The 23223-nt window shown below is 43.6% G+C and overlaps 1 protein-coding gene across 1 annotated transcript in view; it reads left to right on the top strand.

Annotated features, from left to right (window-relative positions):
• Ednra (endothelin receptor type A) overlaps nucleotides 1–23223 on the top strand; it is a 56859-nt gene that overhangs the window by 9982 nt on the left and 23654 nt on the right. Inside the window, exon 3 of the mRNA XM_028753401.1 lies at nucleotides 22202–22329. Within this exon, the coding sequence (XP_028609234.1) occupies nucleotides 22202–22329 (128 nt within the window). The remainder of the gene's footprint in view (nucleotides 1–22201; nucleotides 22330–23223) is intronic.

The following is a 23223-nucleotide window of genomic DNA, read 5'->3' as shown; positions in this document are numbered from 1 at the left end:
AAAAGCTGGATTCGGTCTGGAGTGGACATGTGGCATTAGGAGGAAATAAATCAAAGACATGAAGAGAAATTGTGCCAGACCTTGCTTGCATGCACACACTCACCCATGAGTGACAAAAGAAAAATCACAAAATCTAACAAAACAGAATGTGAAGCAGATGGAACACAGAAAGCAGATGAAAGCCAGGTGCCTTCTGGGTTTTCAGACACGCATGTGCCTTGCAAGTGGCAGTGCTGAGGGACAGCTATAACAAACTTCATCAAAGGACAACACTAATTTTTAGTTGCTCAAAAAAACAGATAATATCATAATTGAAGAGCAGACTAATAAAAATTGGGAGGGAGGGAGCTTGCCTGCTCCTCCGTATGCCCGGGCTCACAGCCACACTGGGCACACTGGACATGGGTTCGGTTTGTCAGAAAGATGCATTGTCTAATATCCCAAATTCAGGAAATAAAATTTGGCCAAGTACAGTAACAGCGTTCACAAGGCGTTTTCATCTTAGGCTGGCAGCACAGTACAAGTATCATCTCTGGGTCTGAGAAGCAAGACTAATTAGCATATTGGTTAGAAACACAGAACATAATGGTTTTTATTCTTTACTTATGAGACTATATTTGCATCAGGTAGTATAGCCTGTCAGTTATAAATTATGATTTGAAATAAAGTAGAGACCTCAAGAGTGAGGTTTGTGGGTGGGCTGAAGCTTGGCAGCGTGTAGTTTCTGGATAATAATTTACCCAGATGTTCACCCAGATGTTCCCATAAGCCACTGCGCCTTGCCTTTTAATTAGAAGCAAGAACGAGAGAAAACATATGTAAGAAGAAACTGGGTGAACGGTAAGAGTTACGGCTGAAAGAGTCAGAGTCAGGCCTGGCAGCACAGGGAGGGCCTGGTGGCACAGGGCTTGGCAGCACAGGTCCTCTGGTAGCAACAAGCTGAAACTGGGTGTGCTCATCAGATGAAGAATTCCCCCACCCCACCCATTTAGCACATAGCAAAAAGTAGATTTCTGAGAATCTCAGGGACAGAATACAGTAACCCTGGTGAGTACTGATTCTGTGGTACTCGGTGAACCACCCCTTACAGACAGCAACAGCCAGCGGTGAGCAAACATGGCTTCTGTGTGAATACCAAGAGGGATCTGGAGGGGAAGGAAGCAGGGCTCCCAGGGTGTCTCGGGCAGAGGCTGCGAGCAGGATGGGAATGAGAGGCTCTTACCCAAAGCCAGCTGCTCTCCCTTCCGCCATTCCTCACATCTTGTAGTCTGGGACCCAGGGTGCAAATGTCACTGCACAGCACAGTCAGTCTCCAAGACAGTGAGTGTGGGTCTCAGAAATAAGTTGTCATGATTTATACATCAGCTGCGTCAAATGTAGATGTTCAATAATGCTTGTTCTGAGTTGTTGTGAGCCTTGGCTGTTAAAATTAGCTTCTAACCAGATTTCTCTGAGACCTTCAGATGATGATGGTGACATTGAAAAGATGATAGTGATGATAATGGTGGTGGTGGTAGTGATGGTAATGTTAAAATGATGATGATGATGGTGGTGGTGGTGATGATGATGGTGGTGGTGATGATGATGGTGGTGGTGATGATGATGGTGGTGGTGATGATGATGGTGGTGGTGGTGATGTTAAAATGATGATGATGGTGGTGGTGGTGATGATGATGATGGTGATGGTGGTGATGGTCATGTTAAGATGATGATGATGATGATGATGATGATGATGGTGGTGGTGGTAGTGGTGGTGATGATGATGGTGGTGGTGATGGTGATGTTGATGATAATGATGAATTCACAAAAGGATTCTTCATTTATAGACTAGGTACCTGTGGTCCACACATCCTATTTTCCAAGTTAGATTCCCTATGTGGTGACCATGTTTCCCTTTCACTGCATCTTAAAGCAAACAGCAGCAGGTCTTTCCGTTCATTCCAGTTGTAGTGTTATAAACCATGAAGTTAGCTGCAGAAGCTGTCTCTCAGATTTAAATAGAGAAAACTATTTCCTTTGGTGAGGCTCTCCGACCCTTGCTGGTGTGCGATAGCCCTCCCATACCTGTCTCCTGCCCAGCATCTCTCTCTCCAGGCTTCTAGCTACTTCAACTACCTGACCTACCCAAGATCTCAAGGTGGGCCATCCGTTTCAAGTAACGTTCCCTCGTGCCTCTTCTGGGCTTATTACACTTTGTGTTTCGGATCTCAGCTTAAGCATCTTCTTGTCCAGCTGCTCTTCCTGACCCACAGTAGGTTTCCTGCCCTGCTATGTGCTCCCACAGCACCCTCCATTAACCCTATGAGAACATTTAACACATGCCCCCACTATGCTCGCCAAGGTATTTGCTTGCCTGTGAGTTCCTCCAGGTAAGCTGCCTTGTTCCCAAGCATCTCCTATGCCTTGCTTAAAATATTTGATGAATGAGTTTACACAAACACTCGCCACCTGCGGGCGTGTGCATGCACGTACACACACACACACACACACAAATATTAGTTGACTCTATTAGACGTTTCTCTCCCAGACCTAAAAGCAGACTTGCTTACTAAATTTCTTGACTTTATAACTGGGGAGAACCCCAGCTCTGCAAATCAGCATGTCTCATGGTTCATAAATCTGAGAAAACTTTGTGAGAAGCAGGAGAGCCCACTGTGACAAGACAGACCCCGTCCCTTTGTTTCTAGAGGCCAAGAATTCTTTTCCTATGGCTCAGGAATTATGCTATATAATTTTCTCTCTCTTTGGGGTTATATACAATCAGTCCAAAGGTCTTTCCAAAATTACTGTGCAATAGACATATTTAAACTTATATTTAGTTAAGCATATTTGTGATGTGATTTAGATAAATATATTAAACCTACAAGTGATTTGGAATACTAAAATCAACATTCATATGACAAAACATTTCATTGCTTCTTGGAGAATAGAGACTGAGTTACATTTCTGGCATTGTGAAGACATGCACATTTCGAAACTCCATCTAGGGGCTTCTATAAGAATAAATGTACATATGAGACGACAGAGTGATAATTTATTAGCCAATTTCTGCTCATTGTGAGGAAGTTGCTGTCTGGACAGACTTCAGGACCCTGCCCGGTTCTACCTCCCCTCTGACTGTTCATTTCCTGTGTCTGGGAACCTCGTTGCTTTCTCTCCTGCTCACGATACATAATTATTCTCATGTGGGTCTGCTCTGCTAAGCCTTGGCACTGCTTCACAGCACAGCTCTCCCACTTCAGCGTGGGGGATGGAAGCCATCCGTAACTGCAGAACTCTTCTCCTGGCCAAGGAGGGAAGATGCTTCCCATTACTGCTGGGAGATGCTGAGAGAGGTAAATGGAGTCCTGGCTTACGGGATTCCTCCATCAAAGAATTCACCTCATTGCCAGAGTTTGCTTTATTCCATACAGAACATAAAATACACATGTGGAACCACTCTAGAAAATAATTTTCACAAAATGTACCATTTGTGGCGTGCATGCATGCGTGTGTGTGTGTGTGTGTGTGTGTGTGTGTGTGTGTGTGTATAGGGAGTGGTGTGTGTGGTGTGTGTGGTGTGTGGGGGAGGTTTCTGTGTGTGGTATGTGTATGTGGGGAGAGGTGTGTGTGTGTGTGTGTGTGTAGGGAGTGGTATATGTGGTGTGTGGAAGAGATTTCTGTGTGTGCTGTGTATATGTGGGGGGAGGTGTGTGTGTGTGTGTGTGTGTGTGTGTGTGTGTGTGCACGCACGCACACACTCTTCCTTGATTCCAGTATCTACTCAGTAAAGCCTATGGCCTGGCTTCTTCATCCTGATGCAGTTTGTAGTGTGTGTTTTTGTGCTGTTTACGGTGGTGCGTGTAGAATGAACTGTGCACAGTAAGATGACTGGAAACAGTGTGTGGGATTTGAAGCTGAAGTTAAGACTACAGTGGTTAAACATGGACTATTTTAAGAAATCGAATCAAAAATGATCTGACATCCTGCCAGGAATTCTAGGCCTGCATTCTGGATCCACCATGATCCCTTGGGAGGAATAATGGTGAACTTCTCTGTCTATCGCTTTGTTTTTGACGAGGACTAGTTGTTACAGAGAAACTGATCTGCACTAAGAAGTTAACTACAGAAACTAAACACAATAATAAAACCGAATCCATCCCTCAGTGCAAATTGTTGGTGGCCTTGCAATTAAGTTTGAACATTAAAATTTGATGTCTAAAGAGTCTGCTCCCCTACTGTGGTCTTTGACTTTGAGAACCTGCATCAGATGCACCCGCAAAATCTTACCAATTGCACACATTTTAGTGCAAATTTAGACTCTGAAGTCCTTGTTCCTTAGCTTTCTATTTCTTAAACAACTTACTTTAGAATAAAAGTACAAATAATGGCAGCAAACCTCAAACTCTTTGTAACTCTTACACAAACACAGGACTTGGGGTGGAGAGATGGCTCAGTGTTAGCAGTAATGGCTGCCCTCGAAGAGGACCTGAGTTTGGTTCCCACACCCAAGTGACAGCTCACAGCCCTCTAAGTCCAGTTCCAGGGGATCCAGAGCCCTCTTTTGTCCTCCCTGGGCATGCAGGCAAAACATTGTAAACGTAAAGTGAGGAGAGGAGGAACAGTTTCAAACTGAACAGAACTCCGATGAATTCATGCTTGCTCATGTTCACAGGCAAAAGAGATGGCAAATAATTAACCATTTGATTACTGAGCCTCATTAGGGCTTTCTTCCTTAAACTTTTTTCATTTGCTATACGATAAAGACATTGGGTAAAATAATAGCAAACAAAACAGACAGACGCTGTCATTCTCCTGGAGCTTAGACCTGAGAGGAAACAGAAAGGGAAGAGAAATTAGGAAATGTGTACATATGGCAGATGCCGAGAAGAGTAAACTGAGAAGAAGGAGAAAGAAGGAAACATTCATGGTAAAGCAGGTGGAGGGCGGGCCTCCAAATAAACCACAGTTGGACAAAAGTTTATCTGGGTTGTAATTTACAAAAGATCTTGTCTAGCAAACTCGAAGGTCCAGATTTGTCTCCAACACCAGAAACACAGCTCCAAAGACCACAGTGACAGAGGCCACCCACCCTTCTCCTTGTGTCCCATTTTTAAGCTTTAATGTATTCACTTATCTATCTGTGGCACCGGGAATGGAACTGAAGGCCTCAGACACACCAGGAATGTGTTCTACCTCTGACCTCCAGTCCACAGCCCCTATCGGCTTAGCTCTCTATTTAGAGTGGAGATAAGATACCCTTAAGGAAAATGTGGACAATGCAGAGATTTCTCTGCAACACTGTGTCTCTGCCATAAATAAGGCTTACACACTGTCTCAGAGTACCAGGTAAGCAGGATTCGTGCACCCCATATTCACTGTCATCATTGTAAGATCAACTGACAGAATAAAATATAGAAAATAAGATATAAAGGAACAGAGAAAAAAGGTTGAGTCCTTGGATGGATTCTTGCCTAGACATATTCTCAGTGGAAAACTTGTGGTCAAACTAATAACTAATGTCTTATAATGTTCTATTTAGCAACTGAAAGGCCAGGCAACTTGTCCCTAGACACAGTACAGAAGTGTGGATGTCTGTGGCTCAGCCATCAAGTCAGCTGAGATGGAAACACCAGGCTGGGCTGATAGAACTACATGTTGTCTGTGCTGACTTCCTTCCCATGAGCACCCGAATTTAAAGGAAAATGTAGAAACATTCACAGGCAACGGGTAGAGAAATGCCAAACTGATTATCAAAATAAAATCAAAAGTCCTGAATTTTAAAGGCGTTTTCTTTTACGTTGTCATGTGATCCCTGTATGCCTTGACACGGTAGAGAGGCACTTTGGTACCCACCCGTGTACACTGTGTGATGGTTGGATCCTGTTATCTGCATCCATCACCATGTGCATGCGTTGGCAGAGTTCAGAATCCTCCCTACTGGCAACACTGGCCTCTCGCTTCAGTTCCCCAGTTCAGTGTTGTCAGCTGCCCTTATGTGCACTACAATATTATAAGTTGCTCGTTCCCGGCTGCCTCTGTGCCTTTAACACTATTCCCTTGGTCCCACTCTCTCCCTCACTTCCTGGTAACTACTTTTCCGTTCCTAACTTTATGTGAGATCATCATTTTCCAGATTCTAACGTGATAAAATGTTATACTTACCTTGTCATAGCTTACTTTGCTTAACATTGCACCTTTAGTCCACCCATGAACAATGGGGTGAAATTTCCCATTCTTATAGGGTTTACACATAAAGTATACCTGCTACGAAATAGTTCAAGTGAGTCAAGTTAATAGAGAATTTTATTATTTATCCCTAATTTTAACAACAAAAGTCTCGAGCATGTTCACACTGTCCAAAATCATTGCCTGGACGCATGCCTATTTCCCAAGTCTGGAATGCTGTGCCTCCGTACCATGTGTGCATTATGTCAGATAAAGGAATTTTGCAGCGTGAACTAAAAAGAGAGACCCTGAACCCTGTGAGGTTTTCACCTACAGGAAGATTTATGTCTGGAGTTTACTGGCATTTCTCTTTTAAAGGGTCTTTCCTCAACCATCTCCACAGATTTTTTTATTTGCTTATATAAGCCAACCCTATAAAAATTACAGTAGTGTCCTATCAGTTAAGCACCATAACTCAAGCTAAACATCTTGCAGCAAAATAAATACTGAGAAATGTGCTCAGCGATGAGTCTTGGATTCCACAAAGTGAACACATGATATCGCTCTAACCAAGGGAGAACGTTCTCAGACATCCCCAGTCACATCCTGACTCCTGACTTTTAACAGTGTGAGCCTGTCTTTTGTGTCTCGTTTCTCAGGATCCTGCTCATGTGACCTGTTTTGTGGCTGGCTGCTTCAGCTCAGCACCATACTCCAGAGAGTCATCCACACTGTGGTGTTGGGCTGTAGCTCATTTGTCACATTGTTGGGTACCACCTCACTCTGTGAATAGGCACTGAAATAGTTTTCGGCTGTAACGAGAAAACCTCTGTGCATTCCCGCGTGCATTCTTGTGCACACATATATGCATGTCTGTTGCACGTATAAGTATATATGATATAGTATATAGTACAGGTATATTCCAAATGGACACTTTTAACATAATTCTTTATACTAATACATTTATATTTTAAATAAAAAGTTTGGAGCACTATATCAGAACATGGTACTAAACCATGAACGAGGCAGAATTTGCTAAGTAGAATTTCTTCTGATTCAAAAGTTTAGATACACATATAGCCTATTATAAACTGCCCCTTATACTTCTTGACCTTTCAAGAAGTTATTTTTCTCCATCTGGATAAATCCTAAATCAACTCACACACTGGCTAAGCATCTTGGAAAAGAGAGAGTGGGAGCAGCTGCGACTTCAAGTTACAGATTCTCTGCTGATACAGCAGGCAAGGGTTGAAGTCAGTCTGAACCCTAGGGGAATTTTAGAATCTGTTTGTTTGTTTGTTCATTTGTTTGTTTGAGATAAGGCCTCACTATGTAGCTCTGTCCAGCCTAGAACTCACTATATAGACCAGGCTGTCTTCTTTTTCTTTTTTTTTTCTTTTCTTTTTTTTTTTTTTTCATTTTGGTTTTTCGAGATAGGGTTTCTGTGTACAGCCCTGGCTGCCCTGGAACTCATTATGTAGACCAGGCTGGCCTCGAACTTAGAAATCTGCCTGACTCTGCCTCCCAAGTGCTGGGATTAAAGGTGTGTGCCACCACTGCCCAGCCAGCCTGTCTTCTAATACACAGAGATACAACTTCCTCTCCCTCCCAAGTACTGGCACTAAGGGCCACCTAGCTTGTTAAACTTTTTGAAATCATAGGACATACAAAAAATTACTACTTTTTAAATGTAAAACATCTATAAAACATCTCTCGGAAAGCATTTCTTTCTCCCAGAGTAATAGATCAAGCTAAAATTTCAAACAGTCAAATTAATCTCAAAATATACAGAAAGAAATAAAGTTTGGCTTCAGTATTCCCCACTGCTGACAGACCAGACAGCACTCATTGTGAGCCGTAGGCTTCCTGTGAAACACCGATTAAGAAGCACTGGCTAGAGATGTTATGTTTTCTAGCAGTCAGAACTGGCTTGGTGAGGTTCTCCAGACAATCTCTCTGAGATTAGTTTTATAAAATTATATACCCCAGTCTGCCAGTTTCTAGGTCAAATAGGTAGGTTTATCTGTGATCTGGTCACTATACCACACTAACACAAGATGACCATGGCCAGGAAGATTAGGAGAAGAAGCTTTCTAAATTGTAAAAGTAAGTTAGCATGTGTCTGAAAGAAAAACTCCAACCATCAGCAAAATGTACATCACAGCATTCCCAAAGCCAATGTCTCAAAATGCTGACCACATAGTAAATGGAAGTATCTTGAGATACACTTAGTCACTGCTTTTCTCCCCAAGACTGAACATGTGTTTAACTGTGTTCATTTCAAGCAATTGGGAGAGCGTCACACCAGATGGCCAGGGTTTTAGGTAGGCATCCATGACTCAGGTAAGGAGAAGAGGAGGAGGAGGAGAATGGCCCTTGATCTTCAGGAAAGCTTCATGCTGAACAGTAATTAGTCCCCAAAGTTCTTAAAGGATGAAAAGCAGTACAGACTTGAAGCACTCAATATGAAAATCACTATACTTCATATCTTTTCAGGTGGGCCAATTAAATTATGTGCTCATGATTAAAAGAAGTGAGTTTTCTTCCACCAGTGCTGGAAAGGTCAGGGACTACTTTCAAAGCTGTAAGAAGGCCAAGTGACAGACAAAAGGGACCAGGCGTAGAGGTGAGAAACCTGTGTTCTGGTGTCAGACAAAAGGGACGGGAAGAGGTGAGAAAAGCCTGTATTTCATTTGTTTAACACTGTATGCTCATACATGCTTGGAATTCTCTGATGCAGACGTTCGATGTTCGATGTTATACACAGACCTTTCCAGACTGTTGGGGAGAAAGGGGGAAGCTACAGAGGATGGAAAAACTAAAGCAGAGTCAGGTGATGGACAGCTATCCTAGGACTCACCTCTTAGATGCCAGCACTCAGAAGCTTGTGTGGCTTTGTCAAAGGTCAGGTGTGGGGTGTGAGAGTTGACACACGTGGTTCCAGCTACAAAAGAAGCTTGAAGAACCACAGCAATTGGGAGTGCCATTTATAAGTCACATTTATAATGGTCACAGAGGTGGACACTCCAATCACCCCTTGCCTTAGTTACTTTCACATTGTTGTGATGAGACACCGTGACAAAGACAACTTAGAGAAGAAAGTTTATTTAGGACTTACAGGTCAGATGTCATGGGACCGTGGTATCATGGCAGGGGGCATGGCAGCAGGCAGGCAGGCATGGCACTGGAGCAGTAGCTGAGAGTTTACATCTTAATTTCTAAGCAAGAGCAGAGAGAGGCTGGGACTAGCTTGGGTTTTTGCAAATCTTAAAGCCCACCCCAGTGACACACCTCCTCCAACAAGGCCACACTTACTAATTCTTCCCAACTGGTTCCAGTTCGATCAACTGGGGAACAGGATTCAGATACGTGAGTCTGGAGCTGGAGAGATGGTTACATTTTTTTTAAATAAATAATATTTTAAAATTTTATAAATGTATCTAACTACACATATGTATATACATATCTCATATATGTATATGTACATATATGTGTGTATATATGCATACATGTCTACACCCTATACATTCACATACAAATACATATACATGTATATATAATGAGCCTATAGGGGCCATTCTCAAACCATCACAATCCTACCTATAAGGAGAGTAATAAAACAGCCAGCCTCCAGTTGCCACATCTTCCATGTCTTCTGTGAATTTGAAATTCCTTCCTTGTTTGCAGGGCACTAATGAACTGTCTGAAGTGAGGAATGTCTAATTTCCTTGCAAAATCTCAGAGGAGAAAGCAGATTCTGGAGCTGACGGTATCTGATAAAACGCTCTTTCTAAGCCAGAATTTTGGCTGAGAGGACAGTGTTTGCCACTCGATTGTGGTTTAGGTCTGTGATTCTTGGTCCAAGCCCATGCTTTGTTCAGACTTCCTCTGCTGCTAGCAGATGCTATCTCATGAGCTTACGTCTTCTCATTCAATACAAATTTTCAGAGAAAATTCTAATCTTTTTTTAGAAGTAAAATAAGGAATGCATTCACACACACACACACACACACACACACACAGGAAAATGGTATGTACATTGAGAAATAGCCAGTCTCCTTGTTTCTGTTGTTTTTGTGTAGCTAGCAATAGTTTTGTTTAGTTTTGTTTCCTTTTGTTTTGTTTGCCATGGGGTCTTACTCTGAACTTAAACGAGGCTTGACTTGAACTCATAGTAATCTTCCTGCCTTAGCTTATGGGCTAAGTGCTAAGATTATCAGTATGAGTGACCATGCCTGGCTGTCCCATTTGTTTTTTGTCTGTTAGTTAGTTAGTTAGTTAGTTAGTTAGTTAGTTAGTTAGTTAGTTAGTTGTTAGTTAGTTAAACTACCCCATACTTGTACCATTCTGTACTCCTGTTTCTTAATCAATATTCAGCATCTTGGTCTTTCCATATGTCATTATATCTCAGAGATCTTTGAGAATATATAAATCTCACTTTATTCTTTTTAATTTCGTACTCCCCCAATATGAGAGAGCATCTTAGTTTATACAGTCCTTTGTCCCAGTCTTTTCCTTTAACAGACAATACTATGGTTATATATGTGTATGTACATCCTACTTATCGGTTTAGGTAGGATGAGTATTTGGGAAGTCTCCTCCCTCCAGGATTCCTGAAGCCAAGGGTTACTACACAAATCACTGTGGCAGCTGTCTCCCTAATAGTTGCTTTCTTGCACTCCACTAGAATGGAAAGGGTCTCTGTTTTCTAAACTCTGTTTGTTCTATCTTTTTTTCAGTTTCAAGAAAAGTATTGGGAATATAGGTCAGTGAGACACTTGCCACATGTGTGTGGGTCTGAGTTGGAATTCCAAGAACCCACATAAAACCAGACACAGTGGTGTACATCTGTAAGCCCAGTGCTCCCAGGATGGGTTGGGTCAGAGAGACAGGAAGATCTGCGGGATCTGTGGGCCCATTAGCCTGGCTTACACAGCAGAAACCCAACAAAGAAACTTTGTCTTAAACAGGATGTGAGACAAAGACTTGCTCTCTGAATTCTGAATTCCCTCTCTCTCTCTCTCTCTCTCTCTCTCTCTCACACACACACACACACACACACACACACACACACACACGTTGCTTATAAAAATAGTAAAATGAGTTGGAATAATTTGGGGAAATATATTGTGTCTTAGAGCAAAATGCTCAATATGCCACTTACCTATGCTTAAAAATAAAGAAGATACTAATTCAAGAAAATTAGTATAACAGCAAACATTTCCTATTCTGGGGCAATCAATAATGTGCATTCTGAGTCAGTGAATTCTACCCTCTTGTTATTTCAGAATTCATTTACCTGAGAATTGCCAACCCCTTTGTCCTCATACTGGACTGTTGTTAATTATTAGAGAAAGCATCTACGGCACATTTTTCAGCCTACTGCATATCACGAAAATGTTCAAAATGCAACCAAATTACTTCCATCTTCCTTGAAGAGATTTCTAATTTCGGGTTGAAAATAAGGTGAGCATGCACACTGGAGGTAAAAATTAGGCTTTTTTCCTGTAAACTACTTTGTGAACTGTGATGACTAGCTCCCAGGCAGTTGTCACTTGCATTTTTGAGAGAAATCAGTGATTTTTCCCAGAAGCCAGTATCAAAACCCAGTGCAGACCCTCCAGGTGGCAGGGCCAGAACCAGACATGAGTGGACAACGAACAAAGAAGCTGTCGAGACTGTTTGTCACCTATGGCAACAGGTTATGGCTGACATCATGTGGTCACCATGAGTAGTTTGAGTACCATGACCAGCCTGACTCTGATCTCACTGAACTGAGCTAAGTGACAAGAAGCCCAGTGTTCTGTGCCCTCCCCCAATGTGTTGTGCCCTCCCCCAGTGTGCTGTGCCCTCAACCCTGGGTACTCTGAGGCCCAGAGCAAGCACAGACCTCAGGAAACAAAACACGACAAGGAAAAGCCTTCCATTCCCAGGCAGAGCCCTCTGCATCCGTGAGCCCAAAGACTTAGCTGCCTTACTAAGCATCCCCTGTGTCTTCCCCCACACTGCCCAAGTCAGATGTCCTATTGAAACTTAGTGGGGGCTGGAGACTGTAGCCGTGTTCAAAGAAGTGGTGACTGCAAGTTTTCCATTAAGACTATATGATTGTTTCTTACTATAACAACAAAGAAAATAAAATATTGCCAAGGTATTTATGTAATCTTGGATAAGTTTTGTAGCATGTTTGTCTGTCGAGTACTCTCATCTTTTAGAGTCTTGAGAGCCAGCAAGATGGATCAGTGGGTAAAGGCACTTGCCGCCAAGCCCAGTGACCCAAGTCTAACAATAGGAACCCACATGGTGGAAAAAAGAACCAACTTCAGCAAGTTGTCTTCTGATACACACACCATAAACACACATATACTAAACACACGCAACACACACCACAAACACATATACTAAACACACGCAACACACACCACAAACACACATATACTGAACACACGCAACACACACCATAAACACACATACATACACTATACACACACCATAAACACACACATACACACCATAAACACCATGACTAGCCTGACTCTGGGTCTCACTGACCAGAGCTAAGTGACAAGAGTCTCCCCCAATGTACTGTGCCCTCACTCTGGGCTCACACATACACACATGCTCCATATATGCACACACACACCACACACATGACACACATTTACTAAACGCATACAACACACACCATAAACACACACATACTATGCACATACATATACTCGCAGATATACAGAAATATATACACATCAATAAAAATATAAAAAAGAATAAGCATATTGATCTAGATTCATTTTTCTCTAGCTCTTTGGTCTCATGACCTTTGTATTCTTTTTTTTTTAATGTTTATTTTATTTATGAGTACACTGTAGCTGTCTTCAGACACACCAGAAGAGGACATTCAATCTCATTACGGATGGTTGTGAGCCACCATGTGGTTGCTGGGATTTTGAACTCAAGACCTCTGGAAGAGCAGTCAGTGCTCTTAACCATTGAGCCATCTCTCCAGCCCCACCTTTGTATTCTTAACAGTTATTGAAGGGGCTGGAGAGATGGCTCAACAGTTAAAAGTGCTTATTGCTCTGTCAGAGCACATGAGTTCAGATCCCAGCATCCACTTCAGGCAGAGCATAACTGTCTGGACTCCAGCTCCAGAGGATCTTGGCGCCTCCTCCTCACCTCCTCAACCACCTGCATACATGTGCGTGTGCACATGCGCAAATGCATGCACACACGCGTCCACACACACACACACACGCCCACACACGCACACATTAAACAACTAGTTTATGACTATTGCTATGCACCATATTATAAGTAAAAACTGGGAATTCAACAGAATATATGTGCATTAATTCACAAAAAAGGTATACCCATTATATTAGGTTATTTTTATAAAGAAAATGGTGTTTTAAAACAAAAAAAAATACTGAATGAGAAGAATAGCATTAATTTGAATTTTAATAAACCTCTTTATTGTCTAGCTTTATAAAATGCAAGTGAATTCTCCTATTCCAGGTTGGATCTGCTGAATTCCATTGCCATGGTTTAAGTACATGACCACATCTGGCCTCTCACTAAGGAGTTAGAGGAAAAAGAGAACATTGGCAGCTTATTCATATAACTATGGCGATTTCTTGATATGTGGCTGCCATTGGAACCTTTTAAAGACTGGCTCTGACATTGTGGCCTGGGAGACTGCTAATTAACTTTCCAAGCACGATCCACTAAAAGTGGATCTTTAGAAGCACGTGGCTTTGTAACATCTGCCAGTGGCCAGAAACATTTTGATTCGTATAGATCTTCTAAATGTTGGCCTATTTGAGATGTAGTATGAAAAAATGCATCCACCACTACCACCACCAGCCTTTGTCAGCCAGAAGCTTAGAAGAGTCACACTCTTCGTGGAGCTTGAAAACTGCAATTAGGTTGCACCGTCCCTGGCCAGTATAACCTTGTTATTTCCCACTAACACAAGCAAAACATGTCAAACTCATTTTCAAAACTAAAAATAGGGGACAGGGTATAATAGTATATAACAGATTCTTGACTAGAAACCTAAAATTAATAATTGAAATTTTCTTTCAAGTTACTATAATATTTACACTGTCATGTTTATAGCCCACTGAGTTAATTTACTATATGGTTTAGCTTTCCCTTTGAAAGTCATAAAATAGGCTTCATACATTCAAAACGTACTGTCTTCTGGCTTCATCTGTGGAATTTCCAGGTTCTGACAATGTGAGTTCTTTGGGGAGACGAGAAAACAGAGGAATAAAAGAGTATGACAGTCTGTGGGAAAGGTTAAAGAGCAACCGAGGGACAGAGTTTAGGGAGCAGATGCTGGGCAGGCTAAGAGGAGTGAAGTGATAGTTTCAGAGGAACCTATCCCTATGGGACTGGAAATAATACAGAGTTTAAGAGCTCGCTGAGAATTTGAGGGAGTGTCTGCATCCAGCCCAGCAGTGTTTTGTTTTGTTTTGTTTTGCTTTGCTTTGCTTTGCTTTGACTGGTAGATTCAAAGATTTCAGCCGGGGCTGGAGCTCAGAAGCTAGATTTCCACCTTCTCGCTCCCTCGGTGTTAAGAGGGCCTTTCGTGCCTCTGACATTTTGTACACTGCACATAGCTCTGAGCCAGGTTCCTGACGCTTGACCAGGGGACGTGTTAAACACATGTCGCTTGCTCACAGTCACTTAGTAACGAAGTCCTCTTGAGTTGTTCGGTCTAATGTATGCCTCTGCCTTTAGAACCATGCGATTTTATTCTCTAATGAACTTCTGTTACTAGATACGCAGAACCACCTCCATCTCTTTCCCATCACCTCAGCCACGGCACCGCAGAACCACCTCCATCTTCTTCCCATCACCTCAGCCACGGCACCAGTGAGCCTCCTCCTCAGCACACAGATGGCATGGCTCTCCTTATGCCGCAAACAATACCTTTATGGGCTCCTTGTTTTCACATGCACACCAGATAATTGTGACCACATGGCACACTCCACAGTGAGGGGCTGACTCAGGCTCTAAAGAATTTGCACATTAAATCAGTGCATCAGCCGCATGTTTTCAAACATGCTGCCTGGCTGCCATTTTTCCTGATTGCCACCATTGTCACTGATAAGTTTTGAGAGATGATTGCCTACATCTACACTGTGGACCTCCGCAGTCACAGGCTTTAATCATGGACTTGTGAGTAAGATAAAGTCTAAGGTTTCCTTTAGGTTTTAGGCCTTGCTCCATGTCCTTGTGTCCTGTCAAGAACTCTGCTTGCCTTTTATTCCAGCAGGTCACAGGCCTCCAGTCACAACATGAATCTGATGTGAACTAACCCTCTAATCACTAACTCATGCATTGGCTCCTATAAAGTAAACCTCCAACTCTGATGTCTTGTTCTTCTGCTTTAAAATTATACTTTTTCCATCCAGTGATCTTTTGATTTTATGTCTGCAGAACTAGCAAATCTTGGGTCCTTTATTTCTGCATCAGTTTCTTTGAATCCATTATTCAAGGAAACACTCTGGTCCCCACCCCTCCGGTGCCTGAAGTTGATTGACTAGAAATCCAAGAACACTCCTCTAAGGAAAGAAATCCTCTCACTCTCAAACTCTGTTTTGTGGGGTTTTGGGTTTTTTTTTCCCCATTTGATTGTTTTTGTTTTGTTTTGTCTCACTATGTAGCCCTGGCTTTCCTAGAATTCACTCTGTAGACCAGGCTGGCCTCAAACTCATGGAGATCTGCCTGCCTCCGCCTCCCAATTGCTAGGATTAAAAGTGTGTGCCACCACATCCAATACTAGGTCTGTCCTTAAAAATTATTTTCTTTCTGTTCTCTCTTCCCCCACAGTTATTATTAATATCTATGTGTTTTAGATTCCAGAAATTGAAGGCCTTGGCCAAGAAACAAAAAAAAAAAAAAGTGACACACTGAATATTCAGAAGTAAAGGATGTGGCAATTAGTTTAAAAAAGTGGTGGCAGCAATTCCATGCTTTCTAGCACAAGTCAGAGGAATAAGGCAAGTCTTCAGCATCTGCTGTTGCAGGACCAATGTTTACCCTTGCTGTATGCTGTGTGCCAACCCTGTAGGGACTCATTTGTCCTATCAACTCATTTAAAACATAGCATTTTATCTGCAGTTTCCACTGAGGAACAGGGCGTATGCTGGTGGTGGTGAAACCATGTGGTCTCTCCTTCCGCTAAGGTTCTGGTAAGAAACTTAAGAGCTTTGTGCACCAAGGCAGAGCCTGTCTTCTAGATAGTAAACTCCTTGAGATGGAGGCCTTTGTTTCTGTGAGGGCTGTTGCCCCGGTACTAGATATCTGCATAGTGGTTTTTTACCTGCTCTAGTTTGGATCTTAAATGCACCTCAATGGGCATTAATGGCTTAGTTTCCAAGGCACCCTGCAAGTTGTAGAACCTCTATAGTTAAAGTCTACTAGAAATAAGTTAGGCCCCTGGGGGCATGTCCTCAAAGAAGACTGTGTAACTTTGGTCCCTCCTCTTCCTCTGTCTTTGCATCCTGGCTTCCATGAAGTGGGCAGCTTGCTCCAGCACACAACCCCTGCATGAAATGTTGACCTTAGACCCAAAGGCTGAGCAGCCACAGACCTCTGAAACTGTGGGCCACCATAAGCCTTTCCCTTTCATTTGTTCTCTCAGATATTTTTCACAGTGACAGAAGCTAGCTAACTTCCTTAGCAAAATGAGGCCAAGAGACAGAGCTAGCCATACGTCATCCATGGCTACAGTTCACATTTCTAGACCTTTCCTTGTGCTAAGCTCTCTATGCATCCTCTCCAATGCTACTTGTGATAATTAACCATTTGAGGCAGATACCGTCACATTCATCACTTATAGAGGAAGACACAAGAAGACAGAGGAGTAAGCCAGGGTCCCTAAGTCATCGGTCAGAAAGATGGAAAAGGTCAGACCAGGTCCATAGCTGACATGAAGCTTCCCTCTGTCCCCTGTGTCACTGAGAGCTCACACAATCAACCACACACACACAGTCAGCCCAAAACAGTTGTGCTCCTTCTCTGAATGTCACATACTGCAAGTTCTTGGCCTGTCTGGGAGGCAAGAGGAGCCTGACAAAGAAACTATGTGCATGGCACAGAAGCCAATCTTGGTTACAGTTGTATGAAAGCTCTGCCTCATTTCAATTGTCCTGAAGCAATTAGAGCATGATGGAGGAGAGAACTCACCCCCGTCAGGAGTGTGACAGAGGAGAGAACCCATCCCCCTCAGGAGCATGATGGACTTTCTAACATTTGACTCGAGGTCTGCAATAGCCAGAACTCATGCTCTCACTAAAAGCCCTGTCCTGAGTGTCTCCGGCTTTGTAACTACCTCAAGTCTGCGCTGGTGGGGGTGTATTCTTCTCTACAACTTGTATATCCCAATTCCTCTCCAAGAATGGAGGGAGCGAGTAACAAAGCAGGGAAGGGAAGTGGGGAAGGACAGGAGAGAGGAAGAAAGGTGTGGAGAGGAGATGGGAAAGAGAGGCGGGGTGGGGGGGAAGGAAGGACAAGGGAGGGGAGGGAGGGGAGGACAGGGGAGAAGGCAAGACAGGGGATGGAAAGGGGTGGAGAGAAAAGGGAGGGAAGGGGAGGGGAGGGCAGGGGAGGAGAGGGGAGGAGAGGGGAGGGGAAGGGAAGCGAGGAAGAAAAGTCAGAATCCTGCTCTTTGAAGACTGGTGTCTATCTGGTTCCAAGTGACCCACAATCATGCTTGTTCCAGGGAAGGGAACATTCTTTAAACACTGAGGTTTTTAGCTATTGCAGACTATATTCATAAATCCTTCTTTCCCGTCTGGGATGGGTGGAGTGAGACAAAAGAGGAAAATCGCTCCGCCTTCCAGAGGGGCTGGAGGGACTCAGGACAAAGGCAAGCCTGCTGCCGGTTCTCCCTGTATGGTTTTAAGATGTGGGGACAAGAACAGAAAGAACATCATCGTGATGAGAGTAAGAAACTGCAGATGCTAACATCTGGAACAGGAAGACACTGGCACAGTTATTCACATTACCCACTGTTCTCACCGAAGTTGTACATAAATGATACACACAATCCAATTTGGGTTTACAAATTATAGCAAACCAAGATAACAATTATGGTGTGTGTTCCGTTGGCAGGATTCTCACACTGTCCTGTGTGAGCCTCCCAAATGGCCTTCACACCACTGTGGCAGGTGTGAGACCATACCCATTTGAAGAGCACAGAAACAGAGGGATCAGACAGGTTAGGTAGCTTACCCTAGGTCACACAGCAATAGGGATCCTCTTCAGCCTGTCCTGACTTTAGGGAATGAAGAAATAGCATCAAGCCAGTGAGGCCCAGACACTAGAGTCCTTACTGTTTGATAAGTCTCTCTGTGCTGATGTCCTTAGGGCAGCGAGGGAACTGGGATGTGAGTTACACAAGCTGCCCAGCCCCGAGCCACTGTGACAGGTTCTCCCTCAAGGATCAGTGGTGTGTTCAGTTGGTTGGTTTGGGGTTTTGGTCTTTCGTTTGTTTCCTGCTCATCCAGGTCTAACTGGCTACTAGCTCTTATTCTTGTTCCTCATGGTACCTCTAGAGTAACAGTTCTCAAATGAGCATCAGAGCCTCTTGGTAGTTTGTTAGGAATGCCAATTCTTAGGCCCAACCCCAGAGCGGCTGAGTCACAAGTTCTGGAGATTCTGACAATCACTATTGTCAGAAGCCCTCCGTGTGCCTCTGACGCTGCTCAGTGTCTGTTAAGCCCTGCCCCCCGCCCTGTTCATCTTCTCTTCCTACATCTGTCCTCACTCCGAAATTCCGGTGTAGTCTCAGGGATGGCACATTTCAACCTCAACAGCATTAACATCTTGCATCCTGGTGGTTACTTCCGGGAATATTAGCCTTGAAAGATATTAGCAACACCCTTAGCCTCTACTCCCCAGATGCCAGGAACATCCCTTCTAGTCCTTACTATCCAGAAGATTCCAATAGTGTCACATATTCTCAAAAACACATTTCCCCTGGTTGATAAGCAAAGAGATATGGGTTATCTCTAAATACTGGATTTTCTTCTAGCTCACTTAATAATCCTTATTTGAAACCAATATTGGGACATCTCTCTCAGTGTTTCTGCTGATGATCAGCTTGAATCTGTAACAAGTTAAAGACTAAAACCTAAGCAGATAGCATTGGATGAGTTGTTACAGGGCCAGCCTGTAGCAGAGAGTTATTACAATGAATAGAAATCACTAAGACTTAATTTCAGATCATCTCTCCAGTTCTAGACTTTCCCCTTCCTTTCTGGTTCTCAGGCATGGTCCAGAGAAGGAGCACAAACTGACGCTGTGCGTGTTGGATGAGATACCACTTTACACAAAACTACAGTATACAGATGCCGACATAAAAGGAGCCTGGGGTTGTAGCCATCCTGAAAACAGGCCTCAGTGTGGTAGCAAATTGTGCAACTTTGTGGGAAAATCTGTGTCCTGTGGGTTTAAGAAAGAGACAGCCTATTGGTTTGTGATATCGACTGGACACAATCTAAGTCACCCACAGGACCTGGAGTTTCCACATGTGCAGGCTTACAATGTGCAAACATTTCCAACTGATTAGAACAAGGCAAGCGTCCCTGCTGAGATGACAGTCCTTGGTTGTCTTCAGTGCTCCTCTGAGCTCCTCTAGAGAAAGAGGAAACTGATAAGGGTTTACTTGTGGGACTTATCCTCTCTGAGCCTTCCCTGGACCTCTTAGGAAGCTATGCACCTCTCATCCAAAGCAGAGTTTATAACAGACAACCAACTTTGTACCCTCGGCTGCCACTTCCTGGAAATTCTCCTTTGGAACACTGATCCTGTGGAAATGGTGTGAATATGCTCTCAGATCCTGTGTACGGTCGTTTCAGACCATGAAACCATGAAATTCCTGAGTTAGTCAGTGACTCAGGTGATGGAACTGCGCTCGCTCTCTCTCGCGCGCTCTCTCTCTCTCTCTCTCTCTGCCAGGTACCACATGAGCTTCTCAGAGAGATGTAAACATGTGGCTTTCATAGCACTAGCCCTTTTTTAGGGCAATAAAAATAACCTAGATCCCTCGTGCTCCAAAACGACCCTTTGAACCAGTTTGACTTGACAACTTATCAGAGCTGTTTGTTTATTCTGTCATGGAATCTATCATTGCTTGTTAACATTAGAGAAATTAGCAGTTATTTCCCCATGGTCTGGATGTCATGCTACAGAGCTGCTAATCAGGAGTGAGCCTGGTTTAAATTGTCTCATCAAAACGTTTCTAAAAACAAGAACTTTTGCTTAGGCAGTAGTGCTTTCCACAAAATTACTCCAGAAAAGAGAACACAGTAAACTTTTTAAAGTATTTTTACATTATGTTCCCATTGATATATAAAAAAAAAAGATAAAGTCTGTATGTACAAGGCAAGTTTCCTGAAAGAAAACATGTCATCATCAGCAAGGGTGGCCTTTGGGTGGGAGATGCAGGCCCGTGATAGACTCACTGTTCAGTTGTCATTATCTAAGTGTTAAGCAACTTAAGTTTACTATTTCAAAACACTGTATTTTTAATTTTAAGTGTTAGTAAATTATAGGAAAGAAGTGCCTATTTTCTCTTTAAAAAGGAAGAAAGAAAGAAAGAGAGAGAGAAAGAAAGGAAGGAAGGAAGGAAGGAAGGAAGAAAGAAAGAAAGAAAGAAAGAAAGAAAGAAAGAAAGAAAGAAAGAAAGAAAAATGTTCAGTGGGTAAGGGCACTAAATACAAAGCCAGGTGATCTGAGTTATTCCCTGAGTTTACATGGGAGCGAAGACTAAACTCTGATCTACACACTTCTGCTTTAAGAGAGAGAGGGAGGGACAGAAGGAGGAAGGGAGGGGAGAAGAGAGGGAGGGAGGGAGGGAGGGAGGGAGGGAGGAAGGGAGAGAGAGAGAGAGAGAGAGAGAGAGAGAGAGAGAGAGAGAGAGAGAGAGAGAGAGAATAAATAAAATTTAGACAGAAAGGTCCTTGAGTTAGACTGCTTGCTTCCACGATGTGCCCGTTTTTATCTAAGAAAGAACGAGCTGGAAGCTCTCCCAAGTCATTTTACCCCCTACCCTAATAAGTGCTTGTGAGAACAAGATTAACACCCAGGTCCTTCTTGAGGTTGGGGTGGCTAAGTCTGTGTTCCCAGTTTCGGAGGTGGCAACCTGTGGTCAGTTGTGAGGCAGCATATTACAGCGGCGGCGCATGGGGAAGGGACTGTCCGCCTCCAGGCAGACAGGAAGCAAAGAGGAAGAGGAGGGCTCGCCTTCAGAATCCCTACCAGTACACTGGGAACCCGCCCATTACTCAGTCCATGAGGCTGGGGTCCTCAACGGTCAGAGCAGTCTCAGAACGGCAGTCTCTGACTCAGGGGCGATGAGAAGTTCTTCCTCAGTCCGTGGCTGCTGCCTCCGTGGTCCTACCCTGGCGCTGGTTGCCACGGAAAGTTCCTGGAGTGCTGGTGTGCTGGGAGCCCCTCTTCTACAATAAAAGCTGGACTTGGCCTCGGCAGCAACCACAGGGTAAACCACCTACTAGATAAGAATTCTGAAAAATACCCTCTCTAGAATCCGGGGTGCTCTGGAAACTCAGTGAGGGTGAGCCTCCCGGCCTCAGTCAAGGTGACAGGACAGTTCCCCAGCTGAGGCCCCTACTCAGTTGATTCTAATTTGTGGCAAGTCGATGTTAAAACCACAGTCCTTGTCTTTATTAGAGTGATTTGCCCCCAAAATTGTGCCTTGTCCCTTTACTTGCACCAGACACAGTCATATAAATTATTTGTGAAGTTCAGGAAGATTGTCAGAGTTCAGAGCTGCGTGTTAGTGGAGAGCCTGTTGACAAAGCTTGTGTGGACGTTTTGATAAGCTCATTAAGAATGTTTGTTGTGACATGAGGAAGAGACAAAGTAAGGTTGGACCAAAGGAAAAAATTCTTTAAAAACCTATTCAGAAGCGGGGCGGGTACTTGAAAGCAAAGGGTCTGGTCACGTGTTCCCACTGGGATCCGAGCGGGCTGCACACCGCTTGCCTCTCCTTTTCTTAACTCACATATCCTCTTTGCAGCTGTTGGCGGGGCGCTGGCCTTTCGACCACAATGATTTTGGAGTGTTTCTCTGCAAGCTGTTCCCCTTTCTGCAGAAGTCCTCCGTGGGCATCACCGTCTTGAATCTCTGCGCTCTCAGTGTGGACAGGTAACGTGGCTCTTTAGTGGGGTTTAGAAAAGCATTCTTCTCAGAAGGAAGAGTGGAGAATCTGTGCCAGCACAACTGTTATCCAGTGTCAAGTGAGGTAAGACTTTACCAGTCTTGCCCTCCACCCTGTGTTCAGAGTTGCTTTGCACATTTGCTAGTTAGTATTGATCTGAGATTCCCACAGTACGCACCTTAGCAAATGTGGCCAATGATACACAGCTGGACTCTTTAAGACGGTTAATAATAAAAATTAAAATAATGTAGTAAACTTGATGGAAACAAGGAGACCTAGAATATACAAACCTGTACTTTAGACTGGCATTGTTATTGTTAAGAAAAAGAAAATACCACTGAGTTACATTTCAAATGCTTGAGCCAAGCAATAAATGTATAAAGTTGTTAATGTTTTTCACTATGCCTCTTTAAATGCCTAAAATGTTCCATATTTTTCAAAAGAGGGCAACAAAATAAATAACTGTATCCAAGTTCTGAAAGACCCCATAATCCTCACAAGTGACAGTAAGGGAGAACTTCCTAAAGTGTGGGTTGCAGCCCCCTGTGGGTGGGTGGGGGGAGGGGGATGCTGCAGCCCTGTGTGGGTGGATGGGAGGGAGGATGTGGCAGCCCCATGTGGATGGACAGGAGGAGGGGAGGAGAGGGGTTGCAGCCCTCTGTGGGTGGGTGCTGGGGCGAAGCTCACACAACGAAAGAGGCAGGAGAAGCTTTCTCAGCATTTGATGACCAAAAGTTAATCCAAAATCCAGTGCCCAGTGCCCAGTGGCCCCAAGCCGTGCTGTACTGTTCATCACGTAGCTCTAGGGGGCTGGGCTGCAGCCTAGGTTCTGAGCACACAGTGGGACTTTACAGTGTGCATGTCCTCACACAGTGGGACTT

This window comes from Grammomys surdaster, unplaced genomic scaffold (genome assembly GCF_004785775.1).
Source record: "Grammomys surdaster isolate TR1022 unplaced genomic scaffold, NIH_TR_1.0 125947, whole genome shotgun sequence".
NCBI classification, from domain to species: Eukaryota; Metazoa; Chordata; class Mammalia; order Rodentia; family Muridae; genus Grammomys; species Grammomys surdaster.
This window is presented reverse-complemented; position numbering and strand designations above follow the sequence as displayed.